This window comes from Xenia sp. Carnegie-2017, unplaced genomic scaffold, assembly GCF_021976095.1.
Source record: "Xenia sp. Carnegie-2017 unplaced genomic scaffold, XeniaSp_v1 HiC_scaffold_3, whole genome shotgun sequence".
NCBI classification, from domain to species: Eukaryota; Metazoa; Cnidaria; class Anthozoa; order Malacalcyonacea; family Xeniidae; genus Xenia; species Xenia sp. Carnegie-2017.
This window is the reverse complement of record NW_025813493.1, coordinates 10,739,776-10,761,196: the sequence shown is the minus strand read 5'-3', so window position 1 is coordinate 10,761,196 and position 21,421 is coordinate 10,739,776. Positions and strand designations below refer to the sequence as shown.

General features: G+C 33.1%; 1 protein-coding gene across 3 annotated transcripts; it reads left to right on the top strand.

The window, feature by feature from the left end:
• Positions 1-1,950: 1,950 nt before the first annotated feature.
• Positions 1,951-20,293, top strand: LOC124455006 (fibrillin-1-like). 3 transcript variants are annotated; one of them, XM_047005760.1, is made up of 8 exons: positions 1,951-2,333; positions 3,233-3,349; positions 5,326-5,730; positions 7,511-7,633; positions 13,584-13,706; positions 15,346-15,456; positions 15,706-15,770; positions 19,986-20,293. In XM_047005760.1, exons 1-7 carry the CDS (start codon positions 1,994-1,996, stop codon positions 15,735-15,737), a joined length of 1,251 nt encoding a protein of 416 aa, XP_046861716.1. In that variant the 5' UTR covers positions 1,951-1,993; the 3' UTR covers positions 15,738-15,770; positions 19,986-20,293. The 3 variants fall into 3 exon arrangements, with proteins under 3 accessions (XP_046861716.1, XP_046861715.1, XP_046861718.1); XM_047005759.1 differs by lacking the exon at positions 19,986-20,293 and having other exon boundaries at positions 15,706-16,012; XM_047005762.1 differs by lacking the exons at positions 13,584-13,706; positions 19,986-20,293 and having other exon boundaries at positions 15,706-16,012.
• The last annotated feature ends 1,128 nt before the right edge of the window (positions 20,294-21,421 follow it).

Sequence of the window (21,421 nt, the reverse complement as noted above, 5' to 3'; positions counted from 1 at the left end):
TAAAAAATTCACGAAGGTGGTGAGCGTAAAAAACTTCAACATTTCGTTTTTTATTTAAGATAAAAAAACTGCACACATTCCCACGTAGTTACATCAAAAATATAAAAAAGTATTTTAGTTTTCAAAAAATGTGGCAATTTTAAAAAAAATCAGTATATCAAGTTTATAGTTTTTCAAGCCTTCTTTTAACTTGCATGAATGGCGGAGTATATTGAAAAATCAAGAGCTGCAAATTAACTGTATGCACACTACCCTTAAATAAATCCACTCACACATCCAGTCAAATAACCGGAACGGTAAATAATTTCACTACCTTTAATTCATGCAGTGTTCTTAGTGTAACTTAGGCAAACGTTAGATCTGTAGTCGCTCAACTGATGATGAATCTGAATATAATAATCATGTTAGAGATCAAAAAGAAATTGGCTGAAAAGCCTTATGAAGCGAGAACTTTCTGAAAAGGTTATAAATAATTTACGAATTTAAAAAAATTTCCTCTTCTATCGATTCCTATGAACTCTCCATTCATTAGAGCATTCTAATCAATAAATACAAGTCTTCACTCATTGTTCAAGAAATTTCCATTCCACTAAACCTCTCTTAGCGTCAGTATATTTTACTTCCCAACTTCTTTATCATGTATTCCATTTGACACCACCTCCTTAAGTCGTAATTTAACACCTTTTCTAAATACAATATCTTGTCTTAACATCTCATTATAAATTATTACTTGCCTGAATATGTCTTGAGTAAGGACGAAACGTCAGTATTAATTTCATTTTACATCTTTTGGTCTATTTCTATGGCTCTAATTAAAACTTTATGTTGATCATTAATTTTTATCATATTACAAGAAAAAATTAATTTTCACGAACACAAAAAACCAAAAAAACGATAGTATATATGAAAAAGTTTTTAAAGAGTTCGGGGCAAGGTGCAGTGAATGACAAGAACACATGGACTTTACTGTTACTCAAATGCGTAATATATTTAAGAAATGTATTTGAGAATGCAAATATGCAGCGATGATAATCAAAACTGCCACTTGCATCAAACATTTTCGATAAAGTAAAGGCCATAATGTTTAAGCAGTTTTTGTAGCTAATCCAATCCGGAGATTCTTAAAAACACGAACATGACATGGCGATGAAATCATCATTTTCAAATGATACCAATAGCGCTAGCTCCAGTATTATTCTATTTCTGATTCTTCAGAAAAAAAATGAAAAAATTTGACAATTAAAAATAGAAGGTTAATATAGTTGTAAAAAGTCGTTTGTCCAACAAACTGAAAAAAAATATCAACGAAAGACAATGTTTGTGAAGCTATAGCTCTTCTAAAGACATTTGTAGGACATCCAAGGAGCTGCTATTTTTCATGCATGACAAAACTGAAAAATTAAAAGGCTTAAAATTGAAATGACAAAGCTTTCTTAATTTTATATCTACATTAAATGGTGCATATCAATTACCAACATTAACTTTTCAATTCGAATAAAATTTCCACGTATCAGACAATTTTCAGCATTATCAATTACCATCACAATTCATTCAACAGCTACTACAAACTACAACATTACTCATTCCCACAGTAATCACAAACAATACCAATCATTATAGAAGTTATGTGAATAAAAATAACATATTACATTTATTATTATGCTCTGAATCACATGCAATGTTTAATTACTTCATATATTTTATTCGGATTTTAAAAGAGAGATTTCGAATAATAAAGGTGATCTTTTCCTGTTTGTTACAATAGCTTTATGTTGCTATATTATCAAATTTTATGAAGGTAGTTCTGAATACTTTGACAACATCTTTGTCTAAACTAAAAAAACATTCTATCTTTCCTTTCTGGCATATATTAGCCTGCTAATTGTTTATGTATTTCAGTACGTATAGAGAAAACTAATGTACAAAACAAATATTTTTATTAAGGTACCTATTCTTGGCAGAAAGTACAGAAGTTTTCTTATGGTTATGGAGCATGACTGCAAATAAACATCATATTCTTTCAGTTTCACTTCAGTCAATAGCATATGATCTAACGCTTGACATTGCTAAAGAGAAGATTTATTGGCGTGTTTCAAACGGAACTATTTTTTCTTATGTTTACTACTCCCAAAATGTAATTGGTTTTGGAACTTCACGAGGTCCCATGGCAGTATTTGGGGATTTCATTTATATCATGACTAGTGTTGGTCGAAGTGCCGTTAGTGTCCATAACACAACAGAGCAACGTACGAGACGTAAATATTTTCTTCCTGTAAACAACGCTTATCTTGATTTGGCTGTAGCAATACCCAGTATCACTCATGACGCCAAAGGTAGGTACATATTTACCTATTTGACATAATAATCTAAGACTTGCAAAGACTCCCACGCTAATGTTCATAAATAGAAAGACGTTAAAAAGTTCAAAGTTACATTGCCTTAGTAAACGGCTGTTCTTCCTTTCAAAATTATAGAAAATTTGATGAACATTAACTTCAAAGTGCAAAGTGTCTAATTTGGACATTTTTGCCGTTTTTCTATTCTTGTCAAACTTCTTGGGTGTTAAATTAAAGTCTTTTTTGTTTCTTATATCATTTAAACAATCACTTGGGCTTGAAATCAGTCTTAAATAAAAAAAAATCATGAAAATAGATTGAAAGACAAAAATGTCCAAATTGAGCATGTTGTGCAGTGAGCCTAATGTTTATTACATTTCTTAAAATTTCAGTTATTGCAAAACAGAGTTTAAACTTTTACATCTTTGGATTAAACTAGATTTGAAACTTTTCATTTTCTTTGTGCATGTTGTTCAAATTGAGGCGATTACGAAGTACTCTCATGGTTTTCGAGATTAATATTTTTTCATTTTACTTTAAATAAACAAGGCAAAGCCATGCCAAAATACATGAGCTTTGACACATTTTGTGTGAACTACTGATGAATTGATAATTTTCTGAACATTTTTCCAATTATCTAACTTCTTTAGTATATCATTTTTAATGTCCCAAACAGCCAGCAAATTTGTTCATACTTTGTAAATTTTCAACATTTATTTAATTTATTTGTTTTTACGAAATGCGCGAACACCAAAAATACCAACATTGCATAACAAACTTGCTTGATGGGTACGTCAACGTGGATACTCAGTGACAAATTGTTTTTCTTTGAGGAAGAATATGTTTCGTTTAAAATCCCTGGTTGATTTTATTTTTAATTTTATTGATCGATATAGCGACAAGCACATTTCACTTTCCTTTGTGTGGACCCAAAACATACTATCGTAAGATTAATGGAACATTGAACTGCACGTGTATGGAAGGATACTCAGGAGAATGTAACTCGTGCCAAGGTATGGATTTATTACTGTTCTTATCAAGATTTTTATCACCGATCATGAATAAAGAGCATCTCTGTGCAGTTTTAAAACTTTGCTCTTTGTTGAGAATCCTGAGCTGTTCTCTGTGCTGTTGCTTCTGTGCAAGGAATTTGCTGCATCTACATTTTACATGTAAGCACAAAAATAAGGCTCACAGCCACACATACAAGTTCATCATTATCAATACAATCAAGCAAGAAATCAGTAATAAATTTATGAAAAGCTTCAATACACTTAAAACTTTATCAGCAAACAACATTGAAAGTGTATGGTTCTCTAAATGACAATGGCTTATGTTAGCATTAACACATTTTGATTTTCTCTACATTAAGGAGGGGGTAGGGTTAGGGTTAGGGTAAGGGTTAAGGTTAGGTTTAACACTCCTCCTGCAGTTAGTAATCTAGCTATGGCCCTGCTAACCTAGATACACTATATTAGACAGTCTTGAGTTTATTATTGGTTGGCTTTCGTAAACTAAGATTTCTGTAAATCCAATCTTTAAAAAGCATTTTGACAGACATGCTTCCAGACCTCCTAGAATGAGTGCATCTCAATATTATTACATTAAATGTCTTTAAGGAATGGAATTGTAGCTTTATGAACTTATTCCAAGTACAAACAAATATGGCCGTTGTCCGATTACTAAGTAGGCTATGTAGGCTGAAGCTTACATGGCTGCGTTTTAAAATGTCCTGTTCTCTTTAAACATAGTTTTTACTCTTTGCCATTCTATATGAGATAAATGTTCAAAATTTTTTCAATATATCCTGTTGGAAAATGTACGATACACTATTATAATGCCTATGTATAGAACTCATAAAGTAGTAAGTTTATCTCGTTCGAAATTTAAATTTGTTCTATAATGCTTACACTACGAGTAACAAAACTGAAGCAAAGGCAAAGGAGCATAAGAAACTTAAACGTCCTTAAAAGACTGAAATTTTTGGGAGAAAGTTATATCACTTAAAGTCCCACAAATTTTTCTAAGCCTACCGGCCGCGCAATTAGTCATCCGCCACTTAGTATGGGTGCATGCCCTGATAATTGTTAATTTTCGATGAAAGAAAACTAGGTTTTACTGTTAAGCATTCACTTCCTTTAAAAACCTAAATATGCAATATTTTTAAGAGGTACAATAAATAAGTTCAAAAAATGTATGCCAATAATGTGTTATAACGTTTTTCAGTAATTGGCATTTAATTCACTGGGTTTACTAATTTTCAAATGACTTTCTTACTATTCAATTTAACGCTATTAGAGTTAGACTGGAATTTTTTATTCAGACATAAAAAAATTTCATGTTAGCACAAATTACAATGAAATTGAGTTCAATCTGGAAATATAGGAATGCTATTTGAAATGGGCGTAAAAATGAGCTATATTTGACAGCTTACCTCAAGTTCATGCACATTTTTGGTGTTATGATTTCTTGATTTTAGTATTTCTTTCTCGATTACAATATTATGGAATGAATTAGTTTTTAGTCTAAAACAGACAGTTGATTATGCACAATATAAATACATAACAAATCCACATCAACACTTAACGATTATTATAACCATGCATTTAAACACGAAGGTTTTCCCTTATGATAAAAATGTCAAGTGTTAGCCGGACTACATAAGCTTCACAATCAATTTCTTTTATTTCTTTTACAATTTCTATACAATTTTTTTAAGAATTGTATTCTATTATACTTTACTCTGCAACTTGTAGCTACTCTACAAAACCAGCTCAAAGACCCTCCTCATTCCTTAAAAACCCTTTAGGTATTGAAAGACTTGTTTTAAACAACATCTGTCTGCAAAACACAATCCTGCCTGTTTAAGCATTTTTAATCAGCTTTTACAGTTTAAAAATGCAAATTAAATATTCTATTCTATTCGTACAAATCATTCTGAAAACAGTTACTAGTTATTGTTGTCTTATTTATTTTTTCATTCATCTAGCAAGCTGTCCTTCTGATTGGTTGCATATAGAATCATCTTGTTATTTCTTCAGTGCAAAAACAGCAACATGGGATAAAGCAAGAAAACTTTGTCAACAGAAGGGAGGAAATCTTGCTGTTCCAAAGAATAATGCTGAGAATAATGCCATTTCCAGAATTATCTCAAGAAAACCCCTCAAAAGTCATTTTATTGGTTTGTATCGCAATAAAAGCGACAATCAATTCTACACAGTTCAAAATGTAAAGCCCACTTTCGCATTATGGTATCTTCGAGAACCTAATAATGTTGGTGGTGTAGAGGACTGTGTTGTAATTGATGACTTATATTATAAATCCAATTGGAATGTTGTTCGATGTGTAAAGCACTTAAAATTCATCTGTCAACGCGAGAGACGTAATTTAAACTGTGAGTAGCTTCTAAAATTTTTAATACATCAGATATTTTACATATATTTGTTATTTTGTGGTAAAATGGGTGCATTCTTTAGTTATTGTTTTCCTGCCAAAAAAGTGTTAGAACTAGAGAACTCATTCGACCATGTAGCAGATTGTTGAGCACTAAAAGCGAATTTTGACCTTTTTGTGCAACTAAGAGTGATTCAACCAATGGCCCAAGGTGAAATGTTAATGGCTCAAAGACAAATAATTCTCTTATCGCCAAAAATAGTTTAACATATTCAGCTAATATTAATGTGGTACCAAATTTAGCCAATCTGAAAAATTGCAAGTATATCTTGGTTCATACTTAAAGATGTCAATTCAATAAAGAACTAGTATGCAGGGAATGGTCACTTAAATATCAAAAATAATTGAGAGTTATGTTTAGTAATAGGTTTTCCCGAGTAAATGTGTTAAAAACGGAACCTTAGATGAAGCTTCCCCGAACTTATATAAATTCAAAGAGCTGCTTTTAGGCATTAATGAAAATGCCATACCTTCTTAGCCATTTCTATTTACATAACTTCTTTGTACGTCACGCTCTACTGCTGAGCACATTAGGTCTCAAAACATGAATATTCGCACATATATAAATATTCACCCCACCCCACCCCCCACTCCAATCAACGTTCTAGTTTTGGAACTGGGCGTAACCAACCTGCTTGTATTTAGTCTTATTTTGTTGGTTTTTCTGTGTTGATTTACTTAGAAAACAATAAATTTGAAAATGAACAGTGCTTGATGGAACAATAAATAAGGCTTGATTGAATAATATTTTTTAAAATTTTACGCAAGATGCAACGTCTCCAAATACCGCTGCTATTCATACCAAGATATGCATATCAATGACGACATGCTTGGATCAAATATGATTTTTCCACTTCTTGTAAAAAACTTTTTCAAAGGATTTATTGCGGGTAAACCGTCGAGCTTGTTTGATATAGATGATATGCTTTAATTTCATATAATTTTGTTAGTGGATGCATTTTTTTTTGCAAAGATAATCCAACATCTTGGATTAACAGACTCAAAATTTCCGACACTTGCAACGACAGGATAAGATAATTAATATGCCCCTGTTGTGTAACTTTTTCCAAAGCTAATCTCATTGCTTTAAATAGCTAAGTTGTTTTTTGTTTTTTTTTAACGATGAAAATAATCCAAAATAGCAACCGTCTTGGGTACATGTCACACTTCATAATTAATAGTCCTATAAGCTATGTAAGAACTAGGTTTGATTTATATCGTAAATGCTGCCTTATCAAACCCACTACCAAATTTAACTTTCTTTATGTGTGGTTCTGCTTGTAGCCCTTGGTGAGTCATCTTCTATCGTGTACAGTAAATGATCGTTGATTAATGTATTATGTTAATAGACTCATTCTTGTTGTTAAAAATGAAATGTAGTCTGAATGATTTACAAAAATATTTGTCTAAACGAATCTAGAAAGTTGTGTTACAAATAAATTACTAATACATACAGTCCCAAAAATCCCAGATCTCACTATACTCTTATTTGTTACAGAAGTTATTTGACGTTTTAGATGTTGATTTGTTTATATCAAATACATGTATTAAAATTTTAGGACAATTATGTTTTACATTCTCGTAAAATCAATTAAGAAATATTCAAAAGTAATAAATTAAACAAAAAATTTCATATTTATTTATTACACAAATTTATATTAGACATAAAGTAGCTTAATTTATGGTACACATTTTCAAACAACTTTATTGTGAAACATTAGATATCGGCGAATGTCAGTCTTCTCCTTGTGGCAAAGATCACTCATGCATAAATATCCCAGGCTCCTACGAATGCCTATGCTCCACTGGATACAAACTTGACAAATCCAAAAAGATATGTATCAGTAAGTTAGTCTTTCTAGATCTTTTAACTTATATTGCAAGATTACGTGACTTCATGAAAATTCTTTGAAAACTGCTTGAACTATTAAAATATGAGAAATGCTTGACAAGGTCTTGTGTTCAAATGCACATATTATTAGCTAAATCAAGAAGGGCGTTTCTCGAAAGTCTCTGCTGATTAAGTGAATTAACAGCTAAATAGATAACAATTAGTGGTTTATGTTACATTAGAACTGACTTAAGCTTGTTTAAAGTGAGCATTTTATGTGAAACCAACATAAAGGTGGCATTCACTTAATTAGAATTCAATTTATAAGTAAAGACAGTGAAATGTGGTTCTGATTGGTCAATAGCTGTGTTTTCATTAGTCTGTGCAAAACAGATATGAATTCAACCAATCAAATCAATCAAATTGTAAATCGATCATAAATGCATTTTAAGGGTAAAGTTAAAACGTCTGTTTTCAATTTGTCTGTTTCACTTTATTGTTGTTTTATAAAAGAAATAAATGATGTTTTCGTGTTTGCACTGGCTTATGCAAACCTTAGAGACGTTTTCTGAGAATTTTCAATTTCTTTATCAGCTCTCAAGCTCTAACTTTTAAAGGTCTCCTCGCGGACGGAATAAGCCAGTGCAAATACATTAAACAACTTTTATTTCTTAACCAAAGGCCACGTCATTGTTTATAATATTCTTAGGTTGTTGGTTTAAAATATGTTATTTGTCATTTGAGTTAACACATATGGTCAAAAAATTATGTGTAGTGCAAAAGTGGAAGTGCCATTTTTCATGTAACTATTGCTGAAAAGCAGTGGCGTGCGGTGACCGAATTTAATAGGCAAGCGCTGGGGGTGAGGTTCGCGGCATGCCGGGGGCATGCTCCTCCAGAAAATTTTTGGATTTTAAAGGCTACTGGAGCGCATTTCCCGCGATTTCTGGGAGTACTTTGTCGAAAAAATGTATCTGTCATGACTGAAACAGTATTGAAAAAATCTAAAAAATTCAAAAACTTTTATAGAGTATATATCACAATTACGGTTTAAAAGTATTACATGTGGTATTGTGATATAAAGTCGTTTTAAGTAAATGGCTACGCGTGCATTTCTATTGTAGTGAAGAAGTAACAGAACGAAATAGTCCAAAATCCTACAACAGATTTACTTAAATGTAAATTCCATCCGTCTTTCCTTTGCGCAAAACTCCTTTATAACGTTCTCATAGAATCGTGGCTTCCCCTGCAAACTTACCAACATCTCCTTCTCGATTGAAATTGTAGCCAATGCAGAAAGTCGCTCTTGCCCTTGTGTACTGCGAAGATACGTTTTGATACGCTTGAGAGCCGAAAATGATCTTTCTGCAGAGGAGGACGTACTTGGCATAGTAAGAATGAGCTGACACAATCGGTACACCTCTGGAAAACAGGCTTTCAAGTCAAGTTCGATTATTTTTGATATCATATCAAAAAACAGGTTTCGATTTGAGCTCGGCAGATGCGTATACAACGATTAGTTCACTTTTTAGTGCTTGAAGATTAAAGAATGTTCCATATGAATCTTGCAACGATTGCAGCTCTCGTTCGGGAAAATTCCGGCTGTACAATTCGTGCTTTGAATGATCCAACAAAGAAACGAATGCTCTGCTGTTAAGACTTTCGAATCTAGAGTCAATCTGCACGACAATGGTATCGACTACACAGAAAAACATTTGACGGAAGGACGCCTTTACATCCTCTTCCCTTTGCCCGCGTTTCAGTGCTACTTTGACGATACTTGACGTAAAATTCCAATAATCTACGAATTTTGTTCGTTGTTCTTGAATCTTATCTTTCATCTCGCGAACTTTCGTGACACAGAAGACAATATCGAACTGCTTACTCTGAATGATATTATACAAAACATCCGTAAGACCAAATATTTCTGAAAATATTTTAAGGCAGAACACAAACTGGAAATCTGCAAGAACTTGTCGGTAGCCCCTCGCTTCGTTTAACGTCGTACCGTCAAACTTGTCATCATTTTCGATGATGTATTCGAAAACTTCGAGCAGCTTTGCTCTTGTCTCCAGTACAGCATGGATTAACCTGCTCTGATAGTGCCATCGAACAGCTGTTCCAGTGGGAATGCGTCTGCCGACAACTGTGTGCAACAGGTATGTTCTCTTGGACGAGGCGTGAAAAAAGGATGAAAGACCAGTGACGGTTTTAAAAAATATACGACACTCTTTAGTTGACGAGACAGCTTGAACAAGGACCAAATTTAATGCGTGTCCGCAACAGTGGATAAAAAGAGCATGTGGATAGTCTTCTCTTACTCGTGTTTGCAAACCGGTCAGTTCTCCTGACATCACACTCGCACCGTCATACGTTTGGGCAATCAGTTTTTCGCCGCATCCGTACTCGTTCAGGGTTTTACCGACTTCTTGTTTCAGTCTAGCCGCAGTTCTATCCTCACTTAAATCGGTAAATCCAAGAAAGCGCTCCACAGCTTTACCACCTGGGTTGACATAGCGAACTATAGTTGTTAGCTGCGATAAGGTCTTAACGTCGGAGGTTTCATCCAGGGAAATAGCGACAAATGGGCTCCTCATCACTTCATCTTTTATTGCTTTCAACATAACGTCCTTGACAGCAACAATCAAATCGTTCTGGATACGATTAGAAAGTCCAGAAAACACGGTTGCTGTATGAAGATGCTGTTCAAGCGTGGGGTCATATGCACTTAGCAGTTTTATCAATTCGACGTAATTGCCCCTGTTGGCAGACTCCTCCAGCTCCACCCGACCTCTGAAAGAAAGTTCCTGTTTGCCAAGAAAGCAAACAACATCAATGAAACGGCGAAGTACTTCTATTCTTGTGCACCATCAAGTTGTGAGCTGAGATGTGTTGACGGGCCTGTTCGTCTAGCTGCATGTCGATGCGTGTACGCCCAAAACTGGCATTCATTAGGCAACTGGACAAGTGTGTCTTCGTTTTCTCGTGTCTGTTGACGGCATTACACAGGTTGGCCAAATCATCGTATCCCTTCTTGCACCAGACTGTCTTGTCTGTTGAGTTGAACAAAAGACACGGCCAGCAAAATAACTTATTCAATTTTGAGGAGCCAGCCAGCCATTTGTACTTGTCGTAATTTGACGTCTGAAAACTTCGAATAAAGACTTTACCACTTCGCTTGGATGTTGTATGTAGTCCTTGCAACTCAGGAGTGGGACGGCCACCTTCGACGATCTCTCGTTTCTCGGAAAAAGGTCTCAATCCAAATGAGCGGGATATCAGTGATTCCACAATGCATTCAGTCATGTTGTACAGGTGTCGTGAAAATACCGAATTGTAGAAGTAGAACATAAAAGGATGAAAATTCCTATGCTATATATTTTATAGGAAAATCAATCTTATTTATAGCTTACATCAGTTACATGATATCTTGTAGTGACGTACATAACGTGCGTACATTACTCATCTAGATTCATGTATTAGCAATAGAGGAAATAGCCAATCCTACACTTACTCAAACGCGCTACTTAAACTTACGCACTTAACTTTATAATTACGTAAAACTACTCAAATTTCAAGTACATTGTCCGCTGTGTAATAACTGCACCTTGTTTATCAAAATATATAAAAGCCTGTAAATAAATTCTAACATATAGAATACTCACGACTGTTGTAACTTCTTTGCTAGTGAATAAAATAATCACAAAATTTAATAGCGTTCTAGTACATTGAAATCACGTTCAGAGCTCATACGCAAGACTTATATAACGCTAAAGTATAACATGCTACAGATAATATCTTCTACATACATAAATTAGAAATCTACTACTACTTTGAATTAGAAATCAGAACATTACCTTTCGCTCTCAGTCATCTTTTAATAAACGATAACATTAACGGCGTGAATAATTCGGATGTCCAATGTGTTGAATATACGAATATTATTCGTGCACTGATATGTGTTTAAAATTGCGAGCGTACAAGACTGTTGACCAATCGCTATCAAGCGGCGCCCTTAGAAGCGCCGCTTGCCTTTTCTCGATATTCCTCGAATAAGAAGCCTCCAAATCTAGATTAACGCATGCGCAAATGTTCAAATTGAGCTCCGAAGGCAAGCGCGCTTGCCTTGGTTAATAAATAATTAATTTAATCAACTTAATTTAATACACTTGACTCATCTTACAAGTGTAGCAAAGTGAAACCGAAAACCACGACAGTAAATCGCGTATAAATAGCAAGCATTTCAACTGTAAAGACAATTTAGACAAAAGATTACATTGACATTGTTTAGAACAGAAAAATTTAAACTGATTTTGCTCAGAGATTGATCCAAAAAATTTTTGTTCGGTAAAATGCTTAGGCAAGCGGCGCTTGCCTACGCTTGCATGACCGCACGCCACTGCTAAAAAGGCTAATTAATGAGTTTAAATAAAGTTTATCAATCAATCAACAATGACAACAGCAAGCACATAAAAAGAAAGTAGATTAGAGATATAGTAGGTTTAGTATTGAATTTTCAATTGATCTTATTGCAGCATTTTCCCCTGAATTTAAGAACAATTTGTTGTTGTTACATTTCCTTATAACTTTAAAATTTCTGACAAAAATCATTTGTGGGGGAGATCATCTCTGGTCTACTACATCCCTGAGATTTCCGTTTAATATAAAAATCTTTTAGTTTATAAAGTACCATCAAGTAGACAATGAAAATGCTATACCTTCTTAGCCATTCCTATTTACATAACTTCTTTGTCCATCACGCCCTACTGATGCGCACATTAGGTCACAAAACATGAATATTCGCACATATATGAATATTCACCCCCTCACTCCAATCAACGTTCTAGTTTTGGACCTGGGCGTAACCAACCTGCTTGTATTTAGTCTTGTTTTGTTGGTTTTTCTGTGTTGTTTTACTTAAAAAACAATAAATTTGAAAATGAACAGTGCTTGATGGTACTATGAAAACGGCTTGATTGAATAATATTTCTTAAAATTTTATGGCAACATGCAACGTCTCCAAATACCGCTGCTATTCATACCAAGATATGCATATCAATGACGATATGCTTGGATCAAATATGATTTTACCACTTCTTGTAAAAAACTTTTTCAAAGGATTTATTGCGGGTAAACCTTCGAGCTTGTTTGGTATAAATGATATGCTTTAATTTCATATAATTTTGTTAGTCGATGCATTTTTTTTTTGCAAAGGTAATCCAACATCTTGAATTAACAAACTCAAAATTTCCAACACTTGCAACGACAGGATAAGATAATTAATATGCCTCTGTTGTGTTAATTTTTCCAAAGCTAATCTCATTGCTTTAAATGGCTAAGTTGTTTTTCGCTTTTTTTTTAACGATGAAAATAATTCAAAATAGCAACCGTCTTGGGTACATGTCACACTTCATAATTAATAGTCCTATAAGCTATGTAAGAACTAGGTTTGATTTATATCGTAAATGCCGCCTTATCAATCCTACTACCAGATTTAACTTTCTTTATGTGTGGTTCTGCTTGTTGCCCTTAGTGAGTAATCTTCTATCGTGTACAGTAAATGATCGTTGATTAATGTATTATGTTAATAGACTCATTCTTGTTGTTAAAAATCAAACGTAGTCTGAATGATTTACAAAAATATTTGTCTAAACGAATCTAGAAAGTTGTGTTACAAATAAATTACTAATACATACAGTCCCAAAAATCACAGATCTCACTATACTCTTATTTGTTACAGAAGTTATTTGACGTTTTAGATGTTGATTTGTTTATATCAAATACATGTACTAAAATTTAAGGACAATTATGTTTTTACATTCTCGTAAAATCAATTAAGAAATATTCAAAAGTAATAAATTAAACAAAAAATTTCATATTTATTTATTACACAAATTTTTATAGACATAAAGTTGCTTAATTTATGGTACACATTTTTAAACAACTTTATTGTGAACCATTAGATGTCGGCGAATGTCAGTCTTCTCCTTGTGGCAAAGATCACTCATGCATAAATATCCCAGGCTCCTACGAATGCCTATGCTCCACTGGATACGAGCTTGACAAATCCAAAAAGAAATGTGTCGGTTAGTTGGTCTTTCTACATCTTTTAACTTATATTGCAAGCTTTCGCGACTTCATGAAAATTCTTTGAAAACTGCTTGAACTATTAAAATATAAGAAATGCTTGACAAGGTCTTGTGTTCAAATGCACAAATTATTAGCTAACTCAAGAAGGGCGTTTCTCGAAAGTCTCTGCTGATTAAGTGAATTAACAGCTAAATAGATAGCAATTAGTTGTTTATGTTACATTAGAACTGACTTAAGCTTGTTTAAAGTGAGCATTTTATGTGAAACCAACATAAAGTTGGCATTCACTTAATTAGAATTTAATTTATAAGTAAAGACAGTGAAATGTGGTTCTGATTGGTCAATAGCTGTGTTTTCATTAGTCTGTGCAAACAGATATGAATTCAACCAATCAAATCAATCAAATTGCAAATTGATCATAAATGCATTTTAGGGGTAAAGTTAAAACGTTCATTTTCAATTTGTCTGTTTCACTTTATCGTTGCTTTATAAAAGAAATAAATTATGTTTTCGTGTTTGCACTGGCTTATGCAAACCTTAGAGACGTTTTCTGAGAATTTTCAATTTCTTCATCAGCTCTCAAGCTCTAACTTTTAAAGGTCTCCTCGGGGATGGAATAAGCCAGTGCAAATACATTAAACAACTTTTATTTCTTAACTAAAGGCCACGTCATTGTTTATAATATTCTTAGGTTGTTGGTTTAAAATATGTTATTTGTCATTTGAGTTAACACATATGGTCAAAAAATTATGTGTAGTGCAAAAGTGGAAGTGCCATTTTTCATGTAACTATTGCTGAAAAGGCTAATTAATGAGTTTAAATAAAGTTTATCAATCAATCAACAATGACTAAAGCAAGCACATAAAAAGAAAGTAGATTGGAGATATAGTAGGTTTACTATTGTATTTTCAATTGCTCTTATTGCAGCATTTTTCCCTGAATTTAAGAACAATTAGTTGTTGTTACATTTCCTTATAACTTTAAAATTTCTGACAAAAATCATCTGTGGGGGAGATAATCTCTGATCTAGTACATCCCTGAGATTTCCGTTTAATATAAAAATCTTTTAGTTTATCAAGTACCATCAAGTAGGCAATCCGTTTGAAATCAATATAACGGAAACAATATTGTCCAGAGTAATATTAGTTTTGATTATATTAGCTACCCGTCAGTGGAATTTGCAAAAACTTTATAAAGTCTGCCTGACCCTGACATCAAAAAATGTTGGTCAAGTGATTCTAAGAATTTTTTTGTAATAGTAGTCTCAACATTTTTGATGTATACAAGGTGATATGTTTTATATAAGGTACAAATGGTGTATGATATATGATGAATGAGTATTTTTGCGTGAATTTACTGAATTTTGCCCGTATTCTAAAACTTCAATCACACTCATACTCAATGATTGCAACACAGAAATCTCGCTTCTGCCAAGTAATGGCAATTTAATGTTTTCAACAATGGCAAGTTTTTTTTCCAAAATATTTCAAATTATAGCTACGCCATGAAAATTTGCGAGGGGATTTTGAAACTTCATTCTGTGTGTGTGGTTAGGGGTAACACTTTAAAAAGCAGGCATTTGTCTTGCTGTTTATTTCAAGTTATTACAGCTTTTTTGACTTTTTATTATTATAGATACCAACGAATGCAAGTCTTCTCTATGTGGATTTTGTTACTTATGCTATAATACCCCAGGCTCATACTATTGCAGAAGAAATACATGGGTTCCTTCTTGTTGCATGAGATGTACGTGGGATCGTTGTTATTGATCGTTATTCTACACTTCCCCTTGTAAATTTTTATAAATGCTCTATGAAAAATGTTTCACTATCAAAACCTATAAGAGAGATTCCTGCAAAATATAGAAAAAAGACTGAAGCGAAGAATTTAACTAGTCTAGCTGAGAATGTACATGGCTACATCTTATCGGCGAATGAACCATGTTGAAGTTCTAAAGTTCATCGTAAATATTTTTCTTTGCATTTTTTTTTCAAGGGAGCAAAACGTTTGATTGTTATGAATGGTAATGTTGCCAAAAAATACGAAAAGGCAATACAAAGGTGAACTTAGATTTTAGCTTATTATGTTCATGCATGAAATTAAGAACCTCATAGAATTTTTACTAAATTTCACGAAAATGCTTCAATTCATTTTTCCATTTATGCAAAAGAAGGGATATTTTCTGATTTCCTGCAATCTGAGTGGCTGCAGCAGCAGGCGTCATTTTACGATATCTTATATATGATCCAAAAGTGATATTTTTTAGCAATAAGTTGGTTACAAATAAAAATTTAAAGTCTAATATTGATTTAAAAGCGATGTAAATTTTTCAGCGATGAAGCACAGTGTATTCAGATGAAAGTCATCATAGCAAGAGTGAGTTTTGCTGTACTGAAGAAGTAACATTTGTAAAAAAAAATCCAATTTTCTTTTCAATATCAAGCTGTGTCGGCTATTTTACAACACAAATTTCCTTATGAACATAATAGCCCAACATAATACTTTTAAGAAAGCCATCACAATAATCAAATAGAGAAGGATTTATTAATTACGTTTCGTCTTTAACTTAAGACATCTTCAGATTAATTGAATTAATATATATACACGAGGTTTTAAATACCTTAGATACCCAAAGATCTTATTCACACTGCTCCTAAGAAAATCATGTACTTCTGTCTCCCTTTCACTGGCCTACACTGTCTTCAGATTCGCACTCAAATCACTCGACTCTGCAATGCTGCCTTTCCTCATATCAACGTTCGCTTTGTTTTTCGTTCTTCCAGGCGTCTCTCCTCTTTCTTTCCTTTTAAGGATAGGGTTCCCAAGCTCCTGAGATCTGGTGTTGTATACTCATTTAAGTGTCGATGCTGCTCTGCATCGTATGTGGGTCAAACCACACGTCATTTACACACCAGAATATCAGAACACTTGGGAATCTCTCCCTTAACAGGGAAGCCTTCCTTATGTCCACCACCATCTGAAGTTCTTTCTCATATAAGAAATACATCTCACCTTGCCGATTTTAATGATTTCTCAATTCTCTCTTCCTCCTCCGACAATTATGACCTTATGATTCATGAAAGCCTTCTTATATCCAAACTTATTCCCCCTCTTAACACCCAAGGCAACTCAATCCCCCTTAACCTTCTTTAATATACCGTCATTCTCACTTATTCCATCATCTAAACTTCCTACTCCTCTCACATGTAATTTAACACCCCATACTATATGCTTATATTTAAAACCTCGTGTATATATATTAATTCAATTAATCTGAAGATGTCTTATGTTAAAGACGAAACGTAATTATTAAATCCTTCTCTATTTGATTATTGTGATGGCTTTCTTAAAAGTATTATGTTGGGCTATTATGTTCATATTGAAAATTCGCTTTCCGCCTGGCAAATCTCTGGCCACGATTACAAATTTCCTTATAATAAAAATAAAAAATCAATATGTTATTTACCGTTTAGGTCGGTCCTTACGGAAAAAATATTTTCACGATGTCTCAAAAGCTCCGGTAAATAATTTACATTTATTTTGATTTAGCGGTCCAAAGCGATATTTTTCTTGATTTCCAGCAATTTGATTGGCTGCGTGAGTAGGTAGCTTTTTCCGCATATTTGCCCGTGGGCACAAGTGATATTTTTTTGAAATGCTTTTGCTTGCAAAGTGAAATGTAAATTTTTAAAATTAAATTAAAAGCGATATAAATTGTCGAACGAGTAGGCACAATTTATTAAGATGAAATTTATCATAGACAGAGTGAATTTTAATATCCAGATGAAGCAAAGTTTGTAGAAAACAATCCAATTTTAGTCTCATTATATTTTTTTGCAATGTATATGTTTACGAAGTGAAATGCAAATTTCATAAAATTGATTTGAAAGCGATGTAGATTGTTTAACGAGTTAGCAAGTTGTATTCAGATGAAAGTTGTCGTTGCAAGATTGCATTTTGCTGTCCAGACAAAGCGAAGTTTGCTGAAAAGCATCCAATTTTGTCTCAACATTAAGTTGCAGACCTTGTGAAAATATTTTTTTCGTATACGGACCTCACAGCCTGTAAATACGTATTATACAGAGGCGGATCCAAGGGGTATCCAGTGTGGAACTGGACACGATCAGAATTCGACAAAAAAATGTTGAAATTTAGACATAAAACATAAATTTTCTTAGTTCATTTAGTTTATTGAGTCTATTTTTTAACCAAAAACACTAAAAAAACACATGAAATGCACTTGTTAACGTACTCGAAATTTGCATTTAAGCGACAGATTTTATAAATCATCGTATTATTCCGCCGTTAAGATTTGCCTAATGTAATCCGATTATCATACAAAACGTAACTCGATTGCTGTTCGGAGTCGAGTTTTGCTTTCACGATTAAAAAGGCGACCGCAAATCTTACCATTGGACATGGTCAGTGAGCGCTTTCTTGCCAATTTCGGCAATTTTGGCCACAGTGACGTTATTCTAAAGGGTGGCTAACCAATTAAAGCTCACAATTTTGATCACCTGATTGTGGCAGATCACAGTTGGTCACGGCTGAACAATATTTATTGCGCAATTTCATAGTAATTCGACTGAATTGAAAATTACTTAATCCTAATATCCACTTACGCGTGCCGTGCGTGTTGTCAGTTTATATTTGGACAATATTCTCGACAATTCCGGTTAAAAACATGGATTCCATTGCTTTATCGAAAGTCATCGACCTTTTTTAGCATTATAACTCGAAGGATATCACTTCACTAGTGAAATAATATTGCTTCGAGAACAATGCGAAAAAGCTATTTGTGAGGTACGAAATCGTGTAGGGGATTGTAAAGAGATAACAGTGCAGCTGTGCGAATTTTGAAAACTACAGTTTCCTAAGAGTCAGAGAGAACGATCAAAATAAAAGGCTCCTTTTCTTAATTATTTCATGTTAAAATATTTATGAGTCTTCTATTGTTTTAGGCTAGGATACATGATGATAGTATATTAATAATTCTAGGTAACTATATTATACATTTCTTGGTATGGGAAAACATTGAATAATGCACGATGAATTGATTAATTGTGTGTTTTACAGTGTTTACAAACTATGATATACCTAAGAAACCTAACCATTACCTTTTCAAAGGAAATCGTCTACCAATAAAGTAACATTACTTATGATAATAGATGTTATGAAGTATGTGTTAGTTATAGGTGTTTGTGTTATTTTATACATAAGGTCTCACTATGTTTACATGTGACATCAAAGTGCTATGATTTACTATCTATATAGATTTGGCACTCGACTGTGCAGGAAATCTACCAACTATTTTACACTATTTGTATTTTTATACAAACATTATAATCCAGCTCCGCTGAAAACACCTTATTCATGACCTTTTCTCTGATTTATCAAAATATGTGCTTATAATATGCACCGAGTACTCTCATCATTTTAATGTAGCTTAAAAGTAAATGTAAGTTTCGTATTTATCACTTTCTTTCTTTGAATAATGCAAATACTTCTTTATGTTTAAAACACTGGCTGATGGGAACTGTGTGTAGAATACATGCTCCAATTCCATGGTAGGTGATGAAAGTTTATCACTCTATGTTGCCTTACTAGCATTGAATTCTTTCAGAATGCAGAATATTATGCTCACCATCATTAATTCATAGAAAACATAAGGATGGGGCATTTACATGTTTTCAAAATGCATTTGCTTTATGTTTGTTTGATACTTCCCTTTCAGTATGAGAAAAGCACAGCCATAGTGCAGCAGCTGTGGGAGAAGCTGAGTATAATGCACACAGTTTTATGTATTCATGAATGATGTGTATGTTCTCATTGGCATTGTTACATCCTGCATTATTAAATCATACTACCCAATTGCAAATGATTCTTTACCAGATTGGTATTCTCTTTGAACATTGCTTGTATTATCATGTTCCATGCATACTACCTCTTGCACACAAGAAGAAAGTTGATGCATTAATTTTTTGTAGTGTATTGTATTGTTCTTTTACTTTTCATTGCAAAACATGACGTGCTTCATCTTTCTATTGCTACCAAGGAACAATACTATGATTATGACAATGGATGAAACTGTTTTGATATGATTATGGTAAGACTTGGCAAACACAAGTAGTATTTACGGACAAAATTTAAAACTGGCCAAAATTTGCGAATTTTTTTCCCGTTCAGATCATGGATAGGGTTTTCTTATATTCCTTCATATATACTGAAAGCAGGAAATCGCTTTTCTGAGAGTTAATTTTTATAAAATTTTATAGGGTATGAGGAAAGATCCAAGTGATGGGAAATCATGTCAAAGAAATACACTAAAAACCTAATTCTAATTGAAGATGCTTTTTGTAAAATGTGTCGTGGAAAATTTGAAAGTTTATTTAGAAAATGCTGTGTGTTTGACATTTTTATCCATTGTTGAAATGTATCTGTAATACAAAACTACGTGTAAACAAGTTGTAATCAACAATATTATCATATAAAGTAAATGTACATATTATCATAATCTATAAAAAAAAAGTAAAATGACGAAGTTTTATTTCTGCTAAGAACAAAATATTATTGACAAATCAAATGATTTACTGAATTACATTATCTTTGACAATAAACAAATCAAGCCGTAAGATTTTCTTTTGAAGTTACATAAAGTTATTGTGTGGATTCCGCAATACATTGCTGCTGATTGCTACCTACCATGCCGCTTGTATTGCCCACCAACCAGAGATGACCGCGATTGCATTAAAATAAAATTAATAAAATCTGTTTATGATGTGTTTCCAAAGGAGAGGCAAACCTCGACATACTTTGTAATTAAAAGAAATCTTGAAAAACTCAATCTATTGTAAATCTTGACATTCAGTTTTTCCGTTGGGACTTGTCAATCCTGTGGATTAATTTGCCAATAAATTGATGCATTGTAGGAATCATAAATGTCTGCAATATGATATCAAAATAAAAATGAAGAATCATTTTGTCTCACTCAAAATGGATGACGATTTTAGAAAATGAAGTCAGATATTGCAGTCATGAGTTATTATGTTTCTAATCATTTATGATTTATGAAACATCAAGCACAGCATAAAGTACCATTTCTTCAATTGCAATGTTTATGATTGTACAATGAATGCAAATTACAAATTATTAGTGAAAACATTTCATTTTTTTTAACTTTCTCTTAGTACAGACTACAGCTAAAATGAAGTGTTAATCTTTCTCATGACATATATCAGTGAAGAATCATAACCAGATCAGTACGGTATCTCTCAAAAAGTTTTGGTAATTCAGAAAATATACTGTTATGTAACGTTAAAGTATTCTTTGCTTGACATTATTTCATATTATAAAATAAACACAATGAAGCACGTGCGCTGATTGGCCTAGACTTTTTACATTAGCCTGTGAAAAACGATCTAAGCTCAACCAATCAAATCAATCAATCAATCAAAGAAAATTTGCAAATCCATGATGAGTACACGTTAAAAGAATATTATAATGTTTTTCGTGTTGGCACTGGTTTATGCAAGTGTGTCTGGGGTAAAAACTCCTGAGCAGGTGCAACCCTCGACCTTTGGTCTCAGTTCTGGTAAACCTTAAAAACATAACGACATAGCGCATGATTGCAGATGGTGTTATAACATTTAGCTAAAATACATGGAATGCTACTTGTAATACATAACCCTAATATATTTTTGAAGACCAGAAA